Raw genomic sequence first — 21234 nt, 5'->3', positions numbered from 1 at the left:
GTGAATTGTTGAGAGATTGATTGATAAATTAATTGTAAGTTGATTTTACTTTATTTGTTTCAAGGATTCTTGAGTTTTATTTCAACGCTAAGCAAGGCAGTAATCCCATGAATCCGATAAACTTTACTCAAGATACTGCACTCATAGATTTCCAGGAAGAGGTATATTCATTCATTCATCTTTTCATTCAATCATCCTTTCATTCATTGAATTATTTATTCATTCATTCTTTCATTCATCCTTTCACTCACTCATTCATTCATCCTTTTATTCATCCTTTCTTTTATTCATTCATCCTTTCACTCATTCATTCATCCTTTTATTCATCCTTTCTTTCATTCATTTATTCATACATTCATTCGTTCATTCATTCATCCTTTCATTCATCCTTCCATTCATTCATTCATTCATTCATTCATTCATTCATTCATTCATTCATTCATCCTTGTATTTATTTATTCTTAACATGCATTGATTTAATATATTAAAACTATGATCAGGGTTGAGGGTTGGAAGTAATATTGTACGATGATGGAAAAACTTTTTCGACCATACATTATATATTTCAGCCAAAAATCATTAATTTTCCTCAATTTAGGGGGGGGGGGCAAGAGAATCGTGCCCAAAACCAGTGGGATTGGAGTTGAAGATTTTCAAATAAGTATATAACCCTGTATTTGTTTAGCGGGGGTGGGGGGGCAAGTGAATCGTGCCCAAAACCAGTGGGATTGGAGTTGAAGATTTTCAAACAAATATATAACCCTGTATTTGTTTAGCGGGGGGGGGCAAGAGAATCATGCCCAAAACCAGTAGGATTGGAGTTGAAGATTTTCAAATAAATATATAACCCTGTATTTGTTTAGCGGGGGGGCAAGAGAATCGTGCCCAAAACCAGTGGGATTGGAGTTGAAGATTTTCAAATAAATATATAACCCTGTATTTGTTTAGACTACACGATATACTGCTGTTCTAACTACAGTTCTAGACGGAGACAGTTGTGGACTTCATCTAAACTTGAAAACTGAATCAAGTCCTAAACCAACACAGGTTATTTATAATATATTTAAAGTTGTAATATTTGTTTCTTTGTATGTCCGATCATAACTCATGAACCCCTGACCGATCATAACTCATGAACCCCCGACCGATCTGCCTCAAATTTTAATTGGGGAACTCGGGAGAACCGAGGAAATGTGCTTATTTTGGTTTAACAGTACAGTGAATTAACTTTAAGGTTTCATACACATTTGGGGTTCAATTGTGTCTTAATTCTTAAACATATTTCTTTTCCACCCTTAAAACCTATTATCTAGAATTTATTTATTTAATTATGTTTTTTCACTTATCTTTATTTTTTAAATTTAAATTATCTTTAAACTAGTTTGTTTTTTACTGATTTATTTTTTCATTTATTTATTGTATTATTTATATTTTTATTTATTTATCTATTTTTAGGGGAATAAACCTCTGACTCTGGAAAAACCCGGTCCGAAATCCACCAAGGTAATTTTTTTCTCATTTTTAAAAATATTCTTCAAAAGTCTTCAAAATTTCTTTAAATATTTTTTTTTCACCCCTCAAAAATGGATTTTGAACTGAATTTTATTGAAATGCCAATATTGTTTAAACTTTAAATGAAAACAAGAGTTAAAAAAATATCTTTTCGTCAATCCACTCGTTTCCACCGGAAATGATATTTTAGTCCATCCTGCCGAATTTACCGGAAATGATGAGTGACGAGGAATCTCAGAAATCTGCCAGGTTTGCTGTTTCCGGTTTTATTTGTGCTTTTTGCAATTTTAGCTCGTTGTCATTTTTGTTCTTTGTCATGATTGCGTTTTCTTTTTCGCGCTTGGAATTTCTCGTTGATGTCTCTTTTTTTGTCATTTTTGCTTGATACGATAATTACCATGCAATTTTGCTTTTCGTCATTTTTGCTCAATGCTAGTTTTGCTATACGTAATTTTGCTCTAAGAAATGTGAAAATCCTCTCTAGTCTGTCCCAATTTTCTACGGCAGCCCCGCCCCGACATCTTGCCGTTGCGCTCCGCCCCTCTTCTATCCTGCTACATACTAAATATGACAAGTTAGTAATGATGTCGTAGCAACCTGTCCTCCGTATTCGCACTCTTTCTAGATATTGATATTTATTGAGTGACAGATTCGATTCACAACAATACCATTTTGAAAGCTTGTATGAATTAAATATCCATATTTTTTTGTCTAGAAATTATTATTGTTTTCCACTAAAAGTAAAAAAAAATTCGGATTTAATACAATCTACACCAACAATGTATTCCACATTATCATCAGTTTACGGGTACCATCGGGAATCGGGCATGCCCCTTTCTTATTTAGAAGTAAATTTAAATTACAGCGCTAATATCTTGGAAAAGGACTGTAAGCGTAATTTCAATTAAGATGACAATGCTCGATTCACAACGGTACTCTTGAAACCATTGTCTGATCTGATGTGGAAGATGCTGTCGTTTTTATAGGGTTAGAAGTGTTAATTCTGATAATTCATATTTGTTTTCCTGTGATCGCAAGTCACTTGAACAGAGCAATCCACAAATAAAAGTAATTTGTGTTTTCAAAATTATAAACTCTCTTTCAAACTTTTTATTGAAACAATAAAGGTACAGATCTGAGAAAAATATGTAATAATGATAAAAAATACACGAATATTCATTTATATATATACATACATTATAAACAACGGTATCTTATTCATATATTTATCCAAGCTTTACGTCCTTAAGTATCCAATCCTGCGCTTTTTCTGCTCACTATCCAATTTCAAATGAAAACTTTTTTCGGACATAAGTTTAAAACATTTAAATATGTTTACCTCTACCTCTGGTATCTAGGAAGTCTGCTGTTCTGATTGCTAAAATGCGAGATGGTTCTTACAAGGTATTTTTATTTTCATTTATTTAAAAAAATCAATAAATTAAACTTAAAAATGAGAAATTTAAATTGATTTCACGAGTTCAACCTTTCAACCTTTTCCTTTTTCAAAACAGCAGATTTGATTTTGGACAAAAACAAACGTGACAAAACATAAAATTTATTTTTAAAATAAATTTTTTTCAAACACACAAATCTTTTTTGTTGTGATCGGTAGTTCTTCTTTCAGTTTTAAAACCGAAAAAAAAATATTTCTGAATTTTCCGTTTTGCATCTGGATTTATTGCTTAAGTATGGAGTTTGTTTAAAATGTAACGGAACATAACCATATTATTGTATTTTAGGCTGAGGTGCTGGTTAACTTGGACGAGACTGGGTCAGGGTTCACGAGTGGGAACTTGTTCAAGGGGAAGCAAATTGATCTCGAGTTCGTCAAGGTGAGATTTTTTGAAAAAATCAGGAGAAAATATATATAGTTTTTTTTAATCATTCTTCTTCTACAGAAGCCACCCGCCCCTCCCTTACCAGTTTTGAGGTATTTATCGCTTAAATTAGGAAATCAAATATTTTACTAACTGAATAGTCCGGCGTTGCCCGTGGAATTAAATAGAATTACTTGAGAAAAAAATGTTTTATTTTGAAAATAAAAAATTGAATTTTTTTAGCCAATTTCACTTCTGGCCTAGATATGTGTTCCCTCAAAAAATTACAGCCAATTTGGTCTAGCCGTTTTGCCAGCTATAGCTAATAATATTGAATTGATAAAATGCGGGAAAGTAAAAACTAAAATCAGCTGATAGTGATGTACACTCAGTTAACACAGCTGTTTCATTTATTATCAGGCTAAGCACCGTAATAGTAAACTTAGATGGGTCAGTAAATTGTTTTACGTTAATTTCTGAATCATAGTTAAGTAGTAATTTTGTTTAATTTTCTCATTGAAAAGCAAAATAAATTTTCTTGAATTTTGGGGTCAGATTTAATAATTGGTGTGAAGTTTAACACCTCAATTCAATTTGATTTTGAAGAGAAGTAATTCAAGTAAAGTTGAAATTTGACTTGTAAAGTGAAATGGGTCTGTTTTCACTAAACAGTTGCTGTGTTTTATGTTATTCGGACCCTTTCAAATCATCAGGGGGATTTATTAAAACCAGCTGAAGGGCCCGGCGTTGTTCGTGGAAAAAAATGTGGAAAAAGAAAAAAAGAAATTTTTTTTTTGCCTACAACACCCCCGGCCACCCCTGAGCGTCCACAAAAAATGCCAGCCCAATCGGTCCAGCCGTTTGGCCGGCTAAACGCAACATATTTTTGAATGTCTTGTTTTATTTTATAGATGGTCTCGGGTCGTTCATTATTTCGAAAAAAATAAGCAATAGACTACAACATGATACTTTCTTGATTTGTCCCTGATTGCTGACTTCGAATTTTGTCCCTTTAAATCCCTTATTAAAATCTCAGATTAGTATAGTGTAACAATGGGGGGGAAATATTCCCACAACCTCTATTTTTGAAAGTTTTAAAATATTTTCTCCAGAAACACTTAATTTTGTATATAAATAATTACTTACTAAGCCATTCTGCGATTTTTATGTGGTCAAATTGTGTCCCTAAAAGTTGATAGATTCATTGATTGATTGATTGACTTGTATTCTAGGTGTTGGTTGTTATAGACGCAAGACCGAGTTTAAAGGTCTCGGTGATCTCTCACAAACAGTTTGTGGAATATGTTGGAATTCGAGATATACCAACCAGGTACTCTAAGTTACTCCCGACCCGCGCTTTATCGTAAATTACGATTTTAGCTGTTTTTTCATATAAAAGTAGAACAACTTAACTAAGAATCTCAAAACCAAACTTACAACATTCCCGTGATCCTACCAAGTTCCTCAATCAAAATTTAAGGCAAATGGGTCCCTGAGTTATGATCGGACAAACAAACAAAGTCTGCAACTTTATATATAGATACTTTGCTTGTCTGTTTGGGTGTCTAAATCCAGTAAACGTCAAAACGGCTGAACCGCTCGAGCCCTTGAATTTTGTGTGGGACCTATCATGACCCCAAGAAAGGTTTCCATGGACCATCCAAATTGAAAAAAACCTGAAAAATGGGAACATTTTTTAAAAATGTGCGAATTCAAATAAAAAATCTGCCATGATTTGGGAATGATTTTTTGACTTTAAGAGTAACCATTAGGAGCTAAAGATGTAATCGTTAATAGGAAAGTGGCACAAAGGGCCATTCAAGCCCAGTATAGTATATTTTGTGTTCTATAGAGGTTGTGTTATTCATTGATTGTGCTAACAAGAGATTGTTTCTTTCAGAGAATGTCATATTCATAAACAGCCTTAATTAGGAATTTTCTTATCTAGAGAATGTCTGGAGGAATCTGGGATTGGACGAGAGTTTGAATTCCGTGTGGATAATTATACTATTGAGAGTGCAGAGGGTGAAATCTGTAAAGCACTCAAGTAAGTTTTTATTAAAACAATCTCGGGTATATAATTTCAAGAAGTAGAACGGGGGGGGGGGGGTTATTTTTTACATCAACTGTTTCCCTGATTTAGCGAATTTGACAATAAGTAAAATTTCTTCTGGGGAAAATAACTATTATAATTTATTTTGTTATTTTGGTTCGCAGTTTTAAAAAGTTTTTGAACAGAAATTTTCTCTTTATCAAAAAGGCGAGGACCTTCGAGACATGAGAAAATTTCAGTCCAAAAACTTTATAAATAATAAAATAATAGTGGTAAGGTAATTTTATGAAACGTTTCGTACTTGTCTTATTTCAATGACTGTTTCTAGATCAAATCAGCATGGAATCAAAGAAGAAGTAAAAATATAAAATTGATTTCAATTTCTTGGAAATATCCTAAATATTTGGAGAAAATCCGGGAATCAATCAAAACTTTATAGCACAAATGCTATAATGTACAGCTAATTTAACTTTATAGCACGATGATTACTTTATAGCACGTTGCTATAGTATACAGCTAATTTAACTTTATAGCACGATGATTACTTTAAAGCACGTTCATTATGAAATTCAAGATGAAGTAAGAATGAATGATAAAGTACACAATAGTTTCATAAAAGTTATTTTCAAGCGGGGAATGATTTTTCAAAAAAATAAACACACCAGAGCCGGCGATTTAAAAAATTCAAGAAAATACCAATCAGGTCTAAGCCTTATTCTCCACTAAAACTAACCAAGGTCGGTTTTATTTTCATTGGGCCTAACTTCTAAGTCGAGCCTAAGATCTTTCAGCTGTCAGTCACGTGACCTAAGTTGTCGTCAGAGTTTAGTCTAAGATTGGGTCTTAAAGCTGGGTTTAAGGAATTACGACCCGAGCCGAAGCGTTTAAATCGCGGGCTCTGAACACTGAACTTAAGTTCGGATCATTAGCAACGAACTCGATATTTTCCACGGAAACTATTGGATTTTAAGCAATAAATTTTTTAATTAGTAATAAGTGCCCAATCCATGGAAAATACTTGGCTTGTATTTTTAAGATTTAATTAATATTCTAATATACTAATCATTAATTGGAACAGTAAAAAGTAGAATATTCCCACAGATTACAAGCTATAAGGTCTTGCTTCATTCTTGATTTAGTAATGTCACCTAAAGATTGAATCTTCTCCCTAAAGGCCTGATTTGATTTGATGAATGATCGCAAAACTAAATTTTTTTTTAAGTAAAAGGTTATTTGTAAGTAAAACAATTACAGAATGGTAATTTAATTTTTGTATCTATCTATCGACTAAGAAAGGGGAGGGAACAATTCAAAGTGCTGAAATTTTGCAGGCAAAGTTAAAAATTGGATTATACAGAAATATTAGCCTCTTTAACTTTATTTTGGCCTTTCTAAACTTGTTAGAAAATGTGGGGGGAGATATAACAGATTTTTTGTGCTCAAAAAGTGTCGAATTGCTCTTTCTTTTCCTTTAAATCGGCATCATTAGGTTGAAGATTTGCCATGCCTGGTTTGTGAGTGATGATAATCTATGCCGGAAGCGAGACACCAAGGATAACCCGGATATACAAACAGAACTATCTGCATATCTGAGAAACGATGCTATTTACAAAACATTAACAAAGGTAAAGAAACAGAACTATCTGCGTATCTGAGAAACGATGCTATTTACAAAACAATATCGAAGGTAAACAAACGGAACACTTGTCATAAAATCCAATTTTTCCCTTTGATTCAAACTTTGACCATTTTATCTCACAGAATTTACTTCATTATTATTTTTATTTTTTTGACAATAGGTCGGATGGTTTAAAAAAAGCTTTCATATTTTTGTAAGTTTCAAATGATAAAGTAGACAATTATTTAACATATTTTATATAACTGTCTTCAATGGGCAAGTTTCCTCCCATTTTTGATACTCATTATTAATTTATGTATTTCACCAAATATAGTAATTGAACTTTTTTTTACAAAACAAAGTTTTAGGATTGGAAATACATTTAAGAAAATATAAACCACATCTAGGGTTCCTACTTCAAATTGGCAGATTTTTGTCAATTTTTTTCTAATTATATATTAACAAGTTGGTTCTTTGAGGAAAGAAGCCTTATTTGATAAATTATCCTTCTATCGCAGAGGTTATGGAGCCTATCAAAACTGTTCATTGAGGACTTTGAATCTTGAAACTGGATTGGTTTGGTTTGGTTTGGTTTGGTTTGGTTTGGTTTGGTTTGGTTTGGTTTGGTTTGGTCTGTTCAGATTAGATTAAATTTTATTTGATTTGATTGTTAAGGTTGTGGAGGATCTAACAGAGAGTCAAGGAAGACCTGGATATACAGGAAAGGGAGCTGATGAAACCGACAGGTACTGACCTGATGTACAGTACAGTACAGTAAAGTGCAGTACAGTACAGTACAGTACAGTACAGTACAGTACAGTACAGTACAGTACAGTACAGTACACAATTTGCGTACATTTGAGTTATGGGTTTTTAGGTTCTTGATGGCTCTGGGAGATCTACAGAAGAAGTACAAGACTTCTCGCTTCTGGATTATGCTGGAGAGAGAGTTCAAGGTAATAATTTATTCTTGAAAATTTATCATTTGTTAGGCCCTTCATAATAACATACAAACCTGGTGACCTCTGATCTATATTGTAGTGTGAGAATGACAAGCTGGTGTCCTCTGTGTGCAAATATGAATCTGGAACTGGTCAACTCAGATACTGTGGAACTATTTGTCTAGGGGTGAGATATTGTCAATAATTATTAAGAAGCTGACTAGATATCTTTGAAAAAGCAGGTTTTTCCAATTAGAGATTATGAGAATGAATATGAAGAAGCTCAATATCAATACTACAATATCATTCATATATTTAAATGATTGATTAGATGACAGATGATCTGATCCTGAAACCCTCTGAGGAATTCTTCAACATGATTCTATACAACAGTGATCCTAACTCCCAGGTCTACCTCAGAAGGTTAGTTTTTTTTACTTTCTTAAAAACATGATTTTTTTTTTTTGTCTAAAGATACTCCAATGAAAAATTGGACATGAAAATGGGAATTTGTTTAACCTTTTTTCATACTTTTTGGCCAAACGCTCATCTTGTTCCCTCTCAAAATGATTTTTTTTCTCGCTAAATCAGTGAAAATAATCTTTAATAATTTCTTGGGAAGAAAAATAATTTTCAGATAAGGAGATGGAGGAAAATTGGGTTTCAAGAAAATATTCACCCCCCCCCCCTGTTCAGTGTTAATTGTTCTGTGTTATTTGATTTTCAATGCGTCCTGTTAAAAGGGTTTTATTTTTAACAACCAGCAATGGTTAGAGATGTGTTGTCTAATGTAAATGTTCATATTTTATAGAGTGGCATGTCCATTATTATATTCACAACGGTACCCTTTAAACCTTTATCTGGGCTAACATGTGAACGATGATATCTGACAATATTCTTCTTTTTTCTTGCTGCATAAATAGGAAAGTTACTTAAATAGAAAAATGCAATTGAATAATATATTAATTTTGTTTTAGACAAAGTTTTAAAGAAAACATAGACAAAGATTTAAATTTGCCAATAGATTGAGGGTCATTTGAAAATACGCCGTCAGTCCCTTTAAGCCACGCTACTTTAAGGTTTTTGAACCCGCTGAATGTGACCAAGGTGAACCGTAACGATGATGTTGAAGGGATAAACAACTTTGACATCTTCGTCATCCAGGAGGGCGCCAAAACTCCAGGTTAGTTTTTAAACTTGATGATGTTGATGATCTAAACCTCACATTAGGTGTTAGTCTAACAGTCGTCTTAATATTCTACATTTAAATGGGTCTCACCATAAAATCCCACACTTTTAGTAATTTTATTAATTTATCTCAGTTTGAAGTTCACTAATTGACAATTTGTTTAGAAGAAGCAATCCTTGATTATGACAAGTTTATTACTCAGAAGATTAATGAGTTTACCGTGACCTTCAGGTGGGTTGGATATCTCAATGTTGATGTTGATGTTGATGTTGATGTTGATGTTGATGTTGATGTTGATGTTGATGTTGATGTTGATGTTGATGTTGATGTTGATGTTGATGTTGACGATGCTTTTGATGCTCGTGATGCCATTAATGCTGATGTTTCAGGCCCAAGTCTGGTTCTGATGATGAAAAGATTGATATTTCTGTTGATAAAACTCAAGGAATTTCTCAGCTGAAGAACCAGCTGATGCAAGGACTGCAGGTAGGGAGGGATGTTTACAAGTTAGTTTTTAAAAATGGTCGTTTTTAAAACGACGACCCTTCGTTAACAATCGTTAACGACGAATCATCGTTAAGGACAGTTAACGTTAAGAAAGGTCGTTATGACGACCCTTCGTTCAAAAACTACAGTTCTTTAAAAACAATTGTATAAAAACGGTCGCTATAAAAACGATTGTTTTCAAAAACCCTCATTATTCGTTTTCTAAAAGTTCAAAACGAGTGGGTCGTTTTTAAAAACTATCGTTTTTTCGAAAACGAAACGAAACGATTGAAAAATGAAACGAAAAACGATCGGTTAACGATCGTTTCAAAAACAATTAACAACCCTAACTGCGGGTAGGTCGTCTTTGCTTTAAAATATAAAACTGGTGATTCTTTATAAAGTCAGGCACCCTACAGGGGTGTATATTTTTCTGATTCCCCCCCCCCTTTATTGGGTTGGGGGGAATAAATAAAAAATAAAGAAAAAAAATGAAAAAAGGGGAATGAAAGGGGCAAAGGGAAAAGGGAATAAATTGGAAGAGGGAAGGAAAAAGGTTTAGAGGGAATGGAAAAGTTGCAAGAGGGAAGGGAAAAGGGGCAAAAGGGAAAATGGGCAAGAGGGAAAGGGAAAGAACCAACAAATGTTTTTTAAAACAGTCAGAAATGCTTAAAAACTCAGGGGGGGACCTTGAAGTTGTCGTTTTTAGGGCACCAAAATGCTCCATGTTTATGTGGTGTTGATTCTCAGGATTCCTATTGGAGTATAATGAGAATTTCTTGATTTCACTGTAAATGATTTTAGTTCAGCTAAAGTTCTGGCCATCATTGTTTATATAATTCACATTTTCATCGTACATTCTTTTGAAACTGTCGACATTATACTTCTCACAACTAATAAACACCTCTGCCACCCTATAGGAGTCAATTTCATATGTGTTCTTTAAATATTGCACACAGCTAGCATGTTATTAGTAACACATTAAATCCAAAATGTCAGACTCCTGTGACCTCTGGTAACTGAGTTGTAGCCTACTGAAGTTCTGGCTTCGAGATATTTTATGCCCGACCTCGCAAGCTTTTAAAGGCATTATTTTTTGTTAATTAAGATATCAAGCTAATCCTTACAGAATGGATAAGACTTCAGAGACGACTGTAGGAACTTATTAAGTCTTATTTCTTAATTTATGGTTCCCTGCAACTTTGAATATGTTTTTTTTTCTCCAAATATTTCAGTACTTTGATGCAGGGTCTCTTAGAACTACATTCACAATCCTAGCAAAACAGGGAGGGGAGTGTTAAGGATTCGGGTTTGATACATTTCAGCTCCATGGATCCTGATTTACAAAATATATTTGGATCCATGGATCCAGAGCCGCAAAAAATATTCCGATTTACAAATAATATGAAAGTGGCAAAAATTAACAAAAATAGTGATGAAAGCTTGTGGTTCTTAAATCACAAATTTTAAGAATCAACTAATGTGCAATGAGATATCAATATTCAATTAAAGTTAAATTAAATTAAAATTGTACTAAAAATTAAAGGAAAAAATTCTTAAATAGAAATTGTATGGAAGGTTAGCCAGGGGTGTATAAATTTCAAAATTACTCCCTCCTATCCGGTCCCCCCGGGAATGATTTTTAATGTATTGGGGGGAAAAATTTAAAATTGGAAATTAAACTGCATATTTTTTCTTGATACTTCTCCCCTAAAAATTCAGTTATTTTTCCTTGAAATAATTTTGTTTCCCCCAGTGTTTCGGATCCGGATCCGGTTCCGGTCGGATCCGTATCATTTGGTCGGATCCGGATCCGTATAAGGAAACGTTGATATGGATCCGGGTAGCGCCAAAAATTAACCAAAACCATGGAATAAATAAATCAAAATGGTTCGTAAATGTATTATTTACATTTTACATGACGAAAATTTTTCAAAATTATCTTTAATAATTTAATGTTTACATTTATATAATAGTAAATTAATGACGACATTTTATAAATTATAACCTTGCATAACATTTAATAGGGAAAATCCGATTCACAGAATCAAAAGTTACCTCGGATCCGGATCCGTATCAGGAGCCGGATCCGGATCCGTATCAGGAGCCGGATCCGGATCCATGAACACGGATGCGGATCCCCGGATCCGGATCCAAATCAAAATGATATGGATCCGAAACACTGGTTTCCCCAATTCAGTGGGAAAATATGATTTTAAAGGAGGGGGGAGGGGGGATGAGAAAATATAGGGGAGGGCTACAAGTGAATGACTGTAAACCAAATATTTTTTTGATTCAGGTTCCTGAAGGTTCAAATATCACGCTCTGGGAATGCCTCAGCTCCGAGTCTACTTCCTCAAATCCTCTCAAGAAACGAGCTTTCAGGTGACAATTTAGATTATTCTTTAAACAAGAATGGAACACGTTCCCTCTACCTCCTGTAAAGTAAGATTTATATCATGTGCCCCCCCCCCCTCTATACACAAAACTTTCAAAAATTTCAATTATTATACCGGACTTTCTGACAAAAACGCCATGATAATTTCTCCTGAAACTGAAACTGAACTAATTCTTAAACGTCTAGAATATCTCCTCATCAAGTATGAATGACACTTTTTTCACATTTCTTAAATCTAACCATGTATTTGGCGGCCATTTTGAATTCTATGATTGATTGATTGTGCTTAGGAAACCGCTGGATTATCCTATCTCGAACGAAGACGACAGGATGGTGAAGGATCTCTTCTCGAACTGCGAAGACGGGTCAAGATGTCTGTACTATCAGTTTTAAATCCATCATTACAGGCCACGTTAGGAGATTACTTGGAGGGGCTATGGGTGCTCCCTCCCCCCTTCCTCTGTACTGGCACCATGTTAATTTACCCAGTACTCTTGAATTCAGTATTTGAATTTGTAATGTGCCCAACATTAATTTGTTGTTGTTTAGTTTTGTACCAGCTTGTACCCTATCCCAAAGGTATGTTTCGAATTTGATGTGTGAGATTTGAATCCCGTTGCGCGTTTTTCGTTTATTTTTGAGCATTTATATAACTCTGTACTTATGTAACCTTACTTTCTGTGTACACTGTAACAATGTACAGTTAAGTAGTATAACGATGGTGAATTTCTTTGATCAATTATTTTTTTGCTGTGAACAAATGTTTTGCCCCTGAGTCCGATGCAAGATCTCTTTAATTTTGGAAGAAAAATAATGTTAAAAGTTTGGAGGAAAAAAAATAAAAAATAATTGAAAATTAAGATCAATAAGAATTTTACCGAATTATCCAAGTTGTCTAATTTCTTTTAAATCCTAAAATATTTTTTTATTGTCATGCATAGTAAATCCACCATGTTTAATATGTTCTCGATCAGTTTCAGATTATTCATGATACTCGTCTAGAGGCACAGAATGCTCATTAAGGTAGGGCACGCTAAATTTATATCAGGGGTATATAAAATATATTTTTTCTAATCCGTCTATTTTTTTATTACGTGTTAATTTTGGATAAGATTGAAGCAATTTTTTTCGCTGTCCTTATTAAAAATATCTTTCTTTAAATTAAGTTTTAAACAAAATAAAATCTTGTTATTTCTTGCCTAATTCCTATCGTAACAACTGAATTGAATTTAAAAGTACATCAAATACGTTTGAAAAAAAAATCTTCAAAAGATCTGAACTTACTCAATATCTATCAACATACTTTCTAGGTTAAGACTCTGACCGGAAAGGAAATTGAGATTGACATTGAGCCTACTGATAAGGTGAGTCAAAACAACGATTGATAGCTCTTACATTTCTTATTTTTTATCTTGTTAAAATCAATAAACATGATTGACTGAAAGCTATCTGCGTTATAGAACCTGTATGCGTAATTTCTAGTCACCCTCTATGCAAAGTCTGCAATTCTTGGTTCATAATTCATGATAATTTTCAATTCTTGGTTCATAATTCATGATAATTTTCAATTCTTGGTTTATAATTCATGATAATTTTCAATTCTTGGTTCATAATTCATGATAATTTTCAATTCTTGGTTCTTTACAGAAGTTGCTTTAACATATATAGGAGTTATCAGGATTAGATACTTATAACTCTAAGTAAACGACTACTTACTCCTTTTTATCAGATAAAGGTTTCAAGGGTACCGTCGTGTATCGGACATTGCCATCTTTGCATGGAGGGACACTTGAAATTACACTTACAGTCCCTTTAATTACAGTTTTAAACTAAATAATTGTTAAAGGTTGAGAGGATTAAAGAACGAGTAGAAGAGAAGGAAGGAATCCCTCCCCCGCAGCAAAGATTGATTTTCTCTGGTAAGTTCTAAAGCTAAAGTAAATGTTATTTTACGCCTCTCCTATGTAATTGTACACTCTGAACTCCGCAATATTTCGGAGAGTTACAGGATCGACTCAAGGATAAATAAATGTACGGAAAAAGTAATTGTTTTAAATCATAATAACTCTCTGCAAGCTACAATTAATACAATGTTTTTAAAAACTGAAAAGTTTCCAGAGTACATTTAAGTTGTTCATGCTCATCATGAAGCACAAAGCATATCCATTTTTAAGGAAGATTGTGACACACGCTCTGGGGATGCCTCAGCTCCGAGTCTACTTCCTCAAATCCTCTCAAGAAACGAGCTTTCAGGTGACAATTTAGATTATTCTTTAAACAAGAATGGAACGATGTTTCAGGCCCAAGTCTGGTTCTGATGATGAAAAGATTGATATTTCTGTTGATAAAACTCAAGGAATTTCTCAGCTGAAGAACCAGCTGATGTCTCCCTTAAATACCCCCACTGTGGGGGCTGCTTCATTGCTTCCTGATTATAACAGAGCCATTGAATACATTTCTTTAACTAAAACCTATCTGTAGTAAATAGTGGTTCTCATTAGTTATAAAAGGACTGAGAGTGGGGGGGAAGGGATCTTTCTAGCCTCTGTCACCCTTGGGTACCATTGTTTTCCTAAAAACAAGAAATGTTTATGACAAGGCTAATGGGAGACTACTTCTAAATTTTTTCTCCTAAAATTTTGACTTTAAATGAACCTTGCTACCACATAAAGTTGGGCTCTATTGGTTCAGAGGTTCAGGACAAATTAAGTAGCAGGCAGTTAAGCCAAATTTATATCTATATACAGATTTAGATATAGATCCTTGATTTTTAGGTAAGCAGATGAACGATGATAAGATAGCGAGTGATTACAAGATACAGGGTGGTTCAGTTCTTCATCTAGTTCTTGCTCTCAGGTAGAGCTATTGACATTTATTGGTTGAATACATAGTTTTAGCCATTTTTTTTATAAATGATGAAATTTTCTTCTACTCGTCTTGGATTTAAAAATATACCCTTGAAAAAAGAAAACTTTGCAGATTTCTAACACTCAGTGTTAGAAATGGGTCAAATGTTTGTTTTGGAACTAATATCCCCTGTAGTACGCATTCATTCTTGATTAATCAAAATGTTTATGGTTACCGTTGCTAAACAGACATTCCGCTTAAATTTGTTTCTGTTAATAATAAGATTAATGATAATATTGATGATCATGTTCTAGGGGTGGAAACTAATCTTCAAGCTTCATAATGTCCTACCAGCTCTACAGGAATACCACCTTGGGGCACACCCTCCAGGTACAAAACATAAACAAAACATAAACAAAACATAAACATGAACAAAACATGAACAAAACATGAACAAAACATGAACAAAACATGAACAAAACATGAACAAAACATGAACAAAACATGAACAAAACATGAACAAAACATCAAGCAAAACACAAGCAAAACACAAGCAAAACACAAACAAAACACAAACAAAACATGAACAAAACATGAACAAAACATGAACAAAACATGAACAAAACATGAACAAAACATGAACAAAACATGAACAAAACATGAACAAAACATAAACAAAACATAAACAAAACACAAGCAAAACACAAGCAAAACACAAGCAAAACACAAGCAAAACACAAACAAAACACAAACAAAACACAAACAAAACATAATAAAACAAAAACAAAACAAAATATAAACGAAAGATAAAGAAACAAAATCACGAATAGAAAAAAAAACATAAACCAACCTAAAATATAATAAAGTAGTAAAAATAAATTAGTCTGAAAATATCAATGTTTTATATTGTTTAAATCATAAATCATAAATGGTTAATTAATTTTTTTATTTATTGCTACGAGGATAATTTCTATTTATTTGAAAGTCCTTGAAAAATGGATGTAATAACATTCACAAGTTAACTTTTTTCCGATGTATTTTTTGGACTTTTTTAAAATCTTCCCTTGCGGGTGCAAAGCTGATGTGTTATTTTTTTTGTGTGCAGGCCTTAAAAAGTGTTACCCCCCCCCCCTAAAAAAATCAGTTTTAGACGAAAACAACCCAATCATGATAATACAATACTAAAAGTTTGGACTGCTGGGAAATTAATTATTTTTCGCAATTTTAACCTAGAAAATCGATAAATTCTTTAATTTAAGGTTTGATATTGATGTTTTTGTTTACAACTTCCAGTACTGGTCGCTAGGTGGTGTCAAACAAACAACTTAGTCTTGTTGTTAAAACCTAGCTTATCCCAGGTTTTTCTACTTTAATTTCTAAATTTTATATTTTCAGGAGTCCCTGGATGAGCTGATGCAACTGCAAATGCTTTCCCCAGCCCTCGCTCTCAGGTCCTTTTCCATCTAAATCTTTTTTAAGTCCTTGTGAATTTTTCTAAAATTTCCCGTTACATTTTTATTTGACTCTTGGAACTTGTGTCCAAAGTTCCCGCTACATTTTATTTGTCTCTATGGATTTTTCTTACATTAATATAATTATTTAATTTCATCTTACATTAAATTACCGAAAAGCTTATTATACCGGGGACTGGGACTAAAATCTGTGATTGGCGGTCTGGCAATAACGTCGGATGTCCGTTGTAGATTGTTAATTTCGCGCATTTTTCGTTAATGTTAACGGTATAAATAATGTCGATTACAAATCTTTTTGTAGACTTTATTGAACAATCAATTGGAAATTAGCAAAAATACAAATCGTAAGACCTCACTTCATTATTGATTCAGTATAGTCACTTCAATTTTGGGGTGTGGGTGTAGCACGTCCAAAAAGAATGATTTGATTTGATTGTAATAATACGAGTAGAGCGCCAGCCCCAACTCTATTAAACGACTGGCCTAATTAATAAAAATAATAAAATTAATTAAAATAATAATAAGAATAATTTTTATGGTGATATTTTTAAATTCACTGCATTTTTCTGCATTTTAGACAAGTACCTTGTTTCTTGGCTACATTTCCTACATTTAGACAATTTCCTTGTTATTTTTGCTGCATTTTCTATATTTTCCCCAATTTCCTTCGTTCTTTGCTGCATTTTTTCACATTTTCCCAAATTTCATTTAGTCTTTGCTGCATTTTTTCACATTTTCCATTATTTCCTTGAGTCTTTGCTGCATTTTTTTCAAATTTTCCATTATTTCCTTGAGTCTTTGCTGCATTTTTTCACATTTTTCATTATTTCCTTGAGTCTTTGCTGCATTTTTTCACATTTTCCCAGATTTTCTTGGTTCTTTGCTGCATGTTTTTGCATTTTCTCTCTACATTTGCTACAATTTTCTTTATTCTTTGCTTCACTTTTTTTCGTGGGTCTTAAAAGCTTATTTTTTTACGGAGTGTTCTTTTTTCGTCGTTCTTAGCTCTTTTTTATTTTGATAATTGATCATTTATAATTAAAATTTTTTTCAGGGTCTTGACTCAGTTTGATAAAGCTATCAACACTGGTCTGGCCAATCGAGTCAAATCTAAGCTTCATTTTAGGTGAACTTTAAAGCATTAGGTTTTATCTTTACTTCGTACAAGGAACCCCTCAAAAATCATTCAATAAAGAACTCGCCTGAATTTCCTGGATGAACAAGGTTTCTACAACAACGTAAAATATACGATTTTTAGTCTTGATTAAGCCTCGCCTGACTTAAAATGACATTATGACGACTTGAATTTTAGATACTAAATCGTTTGCACTAATGTCCTATTAAACTAACGTACTAATCAGTAACACTTGTGGCCACAGCGCTCGGCCCCCTAGCCTGTCCTTGCCGCAGCGCTCGGCCCAGAAATTTTCTTAACCTAACCATCAAATAAAACGTTAGTCCGAATGAACGTTAGTTCGAATGTACGTTAGTCCGATTCATCGTTAGGGCAAACGATACGACACCGAATTTTAGGCTCGAATTGACAATTTCTTTTCTTCTGAAGTTTTCTTAACGTTGAGTCGCCACTGCTGCAGTAAAAAGTCATTTTTTTGTCTGTCGAGTCTTATTATTGATTTTTTTTTTTGTATTTTATAGTTTTGCTTCATTTTTGTTTGTGAACACAAATTATGAGTTTTAAGGGAATCTTTAAAAAATAACTTTAAAATAATAGAATATTTCTAGGGCTGAAAAGTTGAACACCTACAGGTTCTGTGACAACGTCTGGACCTTCATGCTCAGGGTATGCCCCCCCCCCATCTCATCTCCGCCTGGCTTCCAGTTTTTGAGAGTTTAAATTAACTGAGTTTTTTGTTAATCCATTTTATCCGTTATTAAAACATTCTGGAGTTATGTGGCTCTTCAGTTTAATAGAAGTTCTGCAGAAATGTCAAGAGTTTTTTTTTTCTTCAATGCACTGTACAAAATCTCGACTTTGATCTTAGATACTATCTGAACGTTGGTCCAGCTTCGTTTATCTCTCTGCGAGTGTCACAATTTGGCATATTAAATTAGAAGTTCAGTTTAGCTATTTTTTAGATCCTTCTGAAAACCTAAAACGTGTTGAGTCCGATGCCCTATTTACAGATACAATTATATTTTATTGGAAAATTTCTAGTAAATATTTCTTGATTAAAATTATATTTTTTATCTTAACATGACGCTATAATTTACTTTATTTATATTAAGGCGTTACATAAAACATTTTAAAATTTGATTTTAAAGAATAAAATACAGTTGTCTGGGCATTATCCTACGACACCAGCATTACCTGGGTGGTCTGCTTTTATATCAATAAAATGAAGACAACTTTTCTTATCCAGTTTTTTTTTAAATTTAAAATTTTACAAGCGAATTTGTTAATAGGTAGTTTATCTGTTTCCTGTTTATGTTTATCCAGCTGTTTTAAAGCTTGGTAGCCAAAAAATTGAAATCCTATGTCGTCTTCATTGTATTTATATATACGACGATGCTTTTTGTTTAGGATGTTGAATTCCGTGAACATGCCGAGGTCTCGAAAGTAGATCGGGTCAAAATAGGTAATTAATCTTTATGTTTACTTTAATTTGTCTTTCTGTTTGTTTGTATCCAATAAACGTTTAAACGATTGAATTGATCGGGCCCAAATTTGTTATGACTACTAACATGACCCCAGAGATAAGATTTTATAAGCTTAAGCCCGAGTGAAACCCCGAGTTGGGCTCAGATAGAACCCAAGTCATGATTGGCTCTGATTCGACCAATTAGAGACTGCTTAGAAAGCTTTCTCTCTGTAGCAGACAGATTGCTAGCAGATCAGCTGTGACAAGGAGATGTAAATTTCGAAAATTCTAACTTTACGTCGTTACATTATTTGTGTAGTATGTTTATTTCATACCTTTGAGTAAATTTTACACTACAAATAATTCCCGAGATTTTAAATTTACAAATATAAAAGTTTTTTCGAAATTTACTATCATAGCTGCTGAAGACCCGAGCCTTGAAAAGAGAAAAACCCAAGGTGGTTGGTTTTTACTAAACACCAAAACCCGGGTCTTTATTCGGGTCTTCACTTGTGACTAAGCTTTTAAAATCTCATCTGAGGAAGGGTTTATGGACGGGTAATAGAAAAAAAAATTGCCTTACAAAAATGATTTTTTGTAAATCAAATTGTCCTGTTAGTAGTTGAATTGTCCTGTTAGTAGTTGAATTGTCCTGTTAGTAGTTGAATTGTCCTGTTAGTAGTTGCTTGAAGTTAATCGTCCTGTTGGTAGTTGCCTGAAGTTAATTGTCCTGTTAGTAGTTGAATTGTCCTGTTAGTAGTTGCTTGAAGTTAATCGTCCTGTTGGTAGTTGCCTGAAGTTAATCGTCCTGTTAGTAGTTGCTTGAAGTTAATCGTCCTGTTAGTAGTTGCCTGAAGTTAATCGTCCTGTTAGTAGTTGAATTGTCCTGTTAGTAGTTGCCTGAAGTTAATCGTCCTGTTGGTAGTTGCCTGAAGTTAATCGTCCTGTTGGTAGTTGCCTGAAGTTAATCGTCCTGTTAGTAGTTGCTTGAAGTTAATCGTCCTGTTAGTAGTTGCTTGAAGTTAATCGTCCTGTTAGTAGTTGCTTGAAGTTAATCGTCCTGTTAGTAGTTGCCTGAAGTTAATCGTCCTGTTAGTAGTTGCCTGAAGTTAATCGTCCTGTTAGTAGTTGCTTGAAGTTAATTGTTTTTAGTTGCCTGTGATGCTAAGAATGCTGTTGGGCGTGCTGAAGCTGATTAAATATGATAAAACTCAATTTAAAAGACACTGAAAAGATGTGACAAATCAACCATTTTGTCCTACAAATTATTTGTGTACTATGATTCGTATCATTTTAAAATTCAACTTGTTCTTGCTTTTTGAACTTCAGTCAATTGCACTTCAGTTTATTACACTTAAGTGTTCGATATCTAAGTATATTGTACTTTAATTTATTGTACTATTACTTTTTTACTGTACTTTAGTTTACTGTACTTCAGTTTACTGTACTTCAGTTTACTGTACTTCAGTTTATTGTACTTCAGTTTACTGTACTTTAGTTTACTGTACTTTAGTTTACTATATTTCATTTTACTGTACTTTTGTTTACTGTACTTTAGTTTACTGTACTTCAGTTTACTGTTCTTCAGTTCACTGTACCTCAGTTTGTTGTACTTCAGTTTACTGCACTTCAGTTTACTGTTCTTTAGTTTACTGTACTTCAGTTTATTGTACTTCATTTTACTGCACTTCAGTTTACTGTACTTCGGTTTACTGTACCAGTTTATTGTAATTCAGTTTATTGTAATTCAGTTTATTGTACTTCAGTTTACTGTACTTCAGTTTACTGTACTTCAGTTTATTGTAATTCAGTTTTATATACTTCAGTTAACTGGTTTTAAGTTCACCATACACAAGTATACTTTTACTGTTCTTAAGTATTCTGTACTTAAGTTTCTGAACTATACTGAAGTATTCTGAACTACAGTACAAGGTCATTATTCTAATTTTAGAAAATTAACATAATTAAATCTGATTGTTTTTGTTCTTTTCTCTCAAAATAATTATGCCTCATTTTTGTTCAATATTTTTAATTCAAGTTTTTAGTTTAAGGCATCTAAATTATGTTTAAATGATCATGTTAAAAATTAATAAAGAGGGAATTTTGAGTCGGTTATTAGTTAGCTAATTAGGTTAAAGGTTACTCACACAGGACGAGACTGAAAAGACGACCTACAACCTTATCCTTAAAAATGGTCTGTTAATGGCTTATAAAATTACTTGGAAAAGAAAGAAACTAATTTATAGTTGCGAAGAATCAAATAAATGGAAATTCTGTGAATGATGCAGGGTGTCCCAA

General features: G+C 33.2%; 3 protein-coding genes across 4 annotated transcripts; all 3 read left to right on the top strand.

Moving 5' to 3' along the window:
* The first annotated feature begins 68 nt into the window (after positions 1 to 68).
* On the top strand, positions 69 to 12991 carry LOC111700705 (uncharacterized). Of its 2 annotated transcripts, XR_002765032.1 has the most exons (19): positions 69 to 161; positions 949 to 1047; positions 1456 to 1503; positions 1703 to 1761; positions 2871 to 2916; positions 3255 to 3347; positions 4565 to 4662; positions 5281 to 5379; positions 6875 to 7010; positions 7679 to 7749; positions 7881 to 7959; positions 8045 to 8131; positions 8276 to 8367; positions 9024 to 9127; positions 9298 to 9364; positions 9523 to 9619; positions 11919 to 12004; positions 12308 to 12738; positions 12879 to 12991. XR_002765032.1 is itself a non-coding variant. In XM_023471715.1 (18 exons), the coding sequence occupies exons 1-18, from the start codon at positions 108 to 110 to the stop codon at positions 12408 to 12410; spliced, it is 1518 nt and encodes a 505-aa protein (XP_023327483.1). In that variant the 5' UTR covers positions 69 to 107; the 3' UTR covers positions 12411 to 12991. The 2 variants fall into 2 exon arrangements, 1 of the variants encoding a protein (XP_023327483.1); XM_023471715.1 differs by having other exon boundaries at positions 12308 to 12991.
* LOC111700710 (NEDD8) lies at positions 12950 to 14877 on the top strand. The gene is made up of 4 exons (XM_023471720.1): positions 12950 to 13040; positions 13328 to 13381; positions 13864 to 13936; positions 14792 to 14877. Exons 1-4 carry the CDS (start codon positions 13029 to 13031, stop codon positions 14875 to 14877), a joined length of 225 nt encoding a protein of 74 aa, XP_023327488.1. The 5' UTR covers positions 12950 to 13028.
* LOC111700709 (transcription initiation factor IIA subunit 2) lies at positions 14792 to 20959 on the top strand. The gene is made up of 7 exons (XM_023471719.1): positions 14792 to 14873; positions 15179 to 15254; positions 16260 to 16315; positions 17391 to 17462; positions 18080 to 18137; positions 18879 to 18933; positions 20089 to 20959. The coding sequence occupies exons 2-7, from the start codon at positions 15207 to 15209 to the stop codon at positions 20133 to 20135; spliced, it is 336 nt and encodes a 111-aa protein (XP_023327487.1). The 5' UTR covers positions 14792 to 14873; positions 15179 to 15206; the 3' UTR covers positions 20136 to 20959.
* Positions 20960 to 21234: the final 275 nt, after the last annotated feature.

This window comes from Eurytemora carolleeae, unplaced genomic scaffold, assembly GCF_000591075.1.
Source record: "Eurytemora carolleeae unplaced genomic scaffold, Eaff_2.0 scaffold421, whole genome shotgun sequence".
Classification (NCBI taxonomy): Eukaryota; Metazoa; Arthropoda; class Copepoda; order Calanoida; family Temoridae; genus Eurytemora; species Eurytemora carolleeae.
This window is presented reverse-complemented; position numbering and strand designations above follow the sequence as displayed.